The sequence below is a fragment of the Octopus bimaculoides genome, chromosome 29, assembly GCF_001194135.2.
Source record: "Octopus bimaculoides isolate UCB-OBI-ISO-001 chromosome 29, ASM119413v2, whole genome shotgun sequence".
NCBI lineage: Eukaryota > Metazoa > Mollusca > Cephalopoda > Octopoda > Octopodidae > Octopus > Octopus bimaculoides.
Window position 1 is genome coordinate 694,718 of NC_069009.1, and position 4,954 is coordinate 699,671.

Genomic DNA, 4,954 nt, shown 5'->3' on the forward strand with positions numbered 1-4,954 from the left:
CATATTCAATGCTTAAAACTACAAAATGTGTTGTTTACTCATTTTTTCCTATATTAAATGCTTATTGAATTCCCATATTGAATGCTTAAAACTACAAAATGTGTTGTTTACTCTTTTTTATTCATATTAAATGCATATTTGCATAGCAAGTGACCTGATCTGAGATCGTATGCTGGAACGAAAGACACAAAAGTCGTTAGATTCACTTCAACATTTAAATTTAATGCAGCACGGAATTTTGTCAGTGAACAGGTCGCGGTCTCAAAGCGACGAAAATATTTTGACAAATTAAATTTAAATGTTGAAGTGAATCTAACAATTTTTGTGTTTTTCGTAAGTGGCTTATAAACACTTTCCACGCTGCAATTGTTAAATGCATATAGAATGCTTAAAAACTACAAAATGTGTTGTTTACTCATTTTTCCCATATTAAATGCATATTGAATGCTTAACCCTTTTGATACAAACCAGGCTGAAACTGCCTCTGGCTCTATAGTACAAATGTCTTGCTTTCAGGGGAAGGGGCCAGTTGATTACATCAACCCCAGTACTTAACTGGTACTTATTTTATTGATCATGAGAGGACAAAGTCAACCTTGACAGAATTTGAACTCAGAACATAAAGACAGATGAAACACCGAAAAGCATTTAGCCTGGCATGCTAACAATTCTGCCAGCTCCCTGCCTTATAATCCTATGTATGCATGTATACATATAATCCTATGTGTGCATGCCTTTGTGTCTGTGTTTGTCCCCCACCACCATTTAACTGGTGCTGGTATGTTTACATCCCTGTAACAAAGCAGTTTGTAAAAGGAGACTGATAGAATAAGTTAGAGGCTTAAAAAAAATAAGTCTGACTTATTTTTTAAAATTGTTTCACTGAAATTCTTCAAAGCGTGTCCCAGCATGGCCACAGTCAAATTTAGAACAAATAAAAGAGAAAAAAACATTTCATATTAGCGGAATGTATCATGTGACTGCTGCCACTCTCCAATAACTACAAAATGTCACATACAAACAAAACAAATATATATATATATATTTATTATTCAATCAACAGAAGTTACAAAATATGTATATAAACACTCATGTTTTGAGTTCTGTTTTCCTATTTGTGCCACAAAATCAAATAAATATGGTATACAATATATCTTTCTCTTCATCATCGTCGTTTAACGTTGGCTTTCCATGCTAGCATGGGTTGGACGATTGACTGAGGACTGGTGGACCAGGAGGCGACACCAGGCTCCAATGCAGAATTAATGCATGATGGCAGCTCCTACAGTGGATTTTGGTAAAATTGAAACACACGAAGTTCCTCTTTTGCAAGGCGAAGGGAGCTGCGGAAATCCATGATGGGATGAAGGCAGTCTTGAACGATGGCTGCCCATCTTACTCCACAGTGAAGATATGGATGTCAAGGTTCTGGACTGGTCGTTTTGAGGTCATAGACGAACCCTGATCAAGATGGCCAACTTCTATATTACAGAGGACAAAGGCGACACTGTACACATCATGATTCTTGACGAGTGCTGGATTTCAGCTAAAGTCATAGCTGTGACAGGATTTCCCCACAAAAGTTTTGGCCACCTCATCCACAGCATCCTGGACACAAAGCTTCCCGCAAAATAGGTGCTGAAATGCCTGAACACAGATCGGAAGCGCATCAGAGTGTTGACATCAAAGGTGATTTTGGACCAGTTTGCAGCAAGAGAGGTTGACTTTATGGCTTGTTTAGTCACCATGAATGAAGCTTAGCTTCATCATTATGAACTCCAGACGGACGAACCCCAGACCAAGCAGCATTCAATGGAGTAATCGTCACAAAACCTTCACTGTGTCCCCAAGAAGTTCCATGTTCAGAAGTCAGCTGGTCAGATTCTGGCTTCAGCGTTCTGGGACAAAGAAGGACTACACCTCATAAAGTACCTGCTAACGAGTTGCACAATCAACACTGAATACTACAAGTCTCTGTTGCACAAACTGTGAAGCTTTGAAGATGAGATGTGGCATCCTGTTTTTGCCGGACAATGCTTTAGCACACGCAGCATATGAGACTCTATGGAAAATACCAACTTTGGCTTTGAATTGGTAGATCATCCATCTTATTCTCCTGACTTGGCCCTCTTCAACTATCACCTCTTTCCAGAACTGAAGAAACATCTTAAGGGAATGAAATTTCACTCCAATTCAGAAGTGATCGCTGCTACAGGGGGCGGGGACCCCACCTTTTGAGTTCTTTTACAGGGATTAGAAAAACTGAGATGGGAATATGTTGCATAAAATCCTAATTAACTGATCCTCCCATATTTTCTAAGTTAGGAACTGTCCAGGAACCCCCTTGTGCATGTGTGTGTGTGCATATATATACATACGCAGATTAAATAGACAGACAGATAAACATATTATCCTCATTTTAAGGTCCTCTTTCCTATGCTTGCATGTGCCAGGGTTTATTGAGCAGATTTTCTGCAGTTGGATGCTTTTCCTGTCCCCAACCCTCAACTATTTCCAAAGAAAGGTAATACTTCCTCCATGACCAACCACGTTCTTTTGCAGAATATTGGAAATGAACGACACTGCTTGTATGACAGGGATTCTCATTTACAACTATCATGCGATGTCAAGTAAAGAACACACACACACACACACACCCATTCCTGTATATTTGTGTGTAGTTAAGTATTTATTTCACAAAAAAAAAAAAAATTTACCATAGAAATCACAGATATGGGGTTTTACACCTGTATGAATAGATGAATGGTTAAGAAAGATTCCCCACAGATATCACAAAGATATGGTTATCCTGTATGAATACGTATGTGTTTAGTTAATTGAGCACTTTGAGAAAATGATTCAGTACAAATATCACAGTGATATGGTTTTTCTTCTGTGTGGGTAGCCTTATGTTTAGTAAGGCTGCTACTCTGAGAGAAGGATTTACTACAAATATCACAGTGATATGGTTTTTCGCCTGTGTGAATGCGTATGTGTTTAGTGAGATGAATACTTTGAGAGAATGATTCCCCACAGGTGTCACAGTGATATGGTTTCTCTCCGGTATGAATGCGTTGGTGTGTAACTAATTTATGCTTTTGAGAGAATGGTTTATCACAGATATCACAAACATAAGGTTTTTCTCCAGTATGGATACGTTGGTGAGTAATCAGGTTACCTTTTAGAGAAAATGCCTCACCACAGATGTGACAAGGATATGGTTTTTCCCCTGTATGGATACGTTTGTGAATGATTAAGTTACCCTTTTGCGAGAATGATTTACCACAGATATCACAGCAATATGGCCTCTCTCCTGTATGAATAGATTTATGTTTAGTCAGTTTACAATTTTGGGAAAACGATTTACCACAGACATCACAATTAAATGAAGTTCTTCCTTTCTCATTCTTCAAGTCATCGGGTAAAACAATACTTTTAGCCAATATTTTACGAGCAACATTGTTCTCACTAATCTCACTTTCCATCAGTTTTTGTTTTTTTTTCTTACTACAATATATACTAGTTTTGTTCTATTTTACTCTGAGCAAATATCACTGCTGCTATATTTCCATCAGCTGTGAATTTTGATGATTATCTGAAGTTGCTGCAGACTCATTTGTAATCCAAAGTTCAATTAAAATGCAAAATCAGTTTGTAAACTTTTCAAGCAGTGAAGAAAAATATTTCTCTCAGTTTTAAAGAGATATTTATCAGAAATTCAACTATAGATTTATATAAACAGGGTTATATCCATTCTGTGAATTTTGATGATTATCTGAAGTTGCTGCAGACTCATTTGTAATAAATATTGGTGATGCATCAGAAGCAAACAATTCTTTGCTGTTTCTGATATTCTGAAATGAAAGAAATAAGAATTTAAGATACAGAGACTACTTAAGACAAAAAGGTAGAACAACAGAAATTTTACATTTTAATAAAGAAAAATTGTAGATGCATAACAAAAATATTTTTTGGATTCGGATTGGTGGCAGCACACTTATGCCCAAAATAGACTACTTATACAAGTATTACCATGATAATAATAATGTGGTAATTCTAAATTCAAATTACGACAAACGTAAATAAACAAACGAAGTTTGCTTTTAGAAGCGTTGAGATGTCTTTTAGAAAGTTAAAAAAGTGATTTTAAATTCTCACTCGCAGAATAATGCTAATAATATAGCCTGAACAGGATAAACTATCCCTATTTTGCAGAGAAAAGTGTAGGTGGCTAGCTGTGGACTCGAACTCACATCCCCGTGATTACATGTCACGATGCTTTGACCGATTAAGCTAAACTACCCACTACAAATTCCTCTGCAAATTAAGATATATAAATCTCGCTTTATGAGACGCTCTCATATGTTAAATTCAAATTACGACAAACGTAAGTAAACAAACGAAGTTTGCTTTTAGAAGCGTTGAGATGTCTTTTAGAGAGAGACTCGGAAATTATCTATTACACCAAAATTTATACGTTCTTCAGATTTTTATGCTTTGAGATTATGAAGATTAAGATTACACATCACAAGAATATGTTTTGAAATTTGATTTATTTTAATTTTTGTCTCCACCTTTTTTTCCATAACTTTCCACCCTTGCCCTTTTTTGTGAAATTCTTTTCAGGGGCGTGGTTATATGGTAAGAAGCTTGCTTACCAATGGCCTGGTTCCAGGTTCAGTCCCACTGTCTGACACCTTCGACATGTGTTTCTCTACTATGGCTTCATGCTGACCAAAGCCTTGTGAGTAGATTTGGTAGACGGAAACTGAAAGAAGCCCACCATATATGTATATAGCTATGTGTGTGTGTGTGTGCATCTTTGTATCAGTCTTTGTCCCCACCCCCACCCCCACCACTTAACAACCAGTGTTGGTGTTTTTATGTTCCCGTAACTTAGCAGTCTGGCAAAAGGAACCAATAGAATAAGTATCCAGATTAAAAAAATAAAAAT

The 4,954-nt window shown here is 36.8% G+C and overlaps 1 protein-coding gene across 1 annotated transcript in view; it reads right to left on the reverse strand.

Annotated features, from left to right (window-relative positions):
• The window catches only part of LOC106877425 (zinc finger protein 208), a 33,210-nt gene that overhangs the window by 6,292 nt on the left and 21,964 nt on the right, over positions 1–4,954 (reverse strand). The window contains exons 4-5 of the mRNA XM_052977810.1: positions 3,741–3,854; positions 2,808–3,530 (exon numbers count right to left, since the gene is read on the reverse strand). Of these exons, the coding sequence (XP_052833770.1) occupies positions 2,808–3,530; positions 3,741–3,854 (837 nt within the window). The remainder of the gene's footprint in view (positions 1–2,807; positions 3,531–3,740; positions 3,855–4,954) is intronic.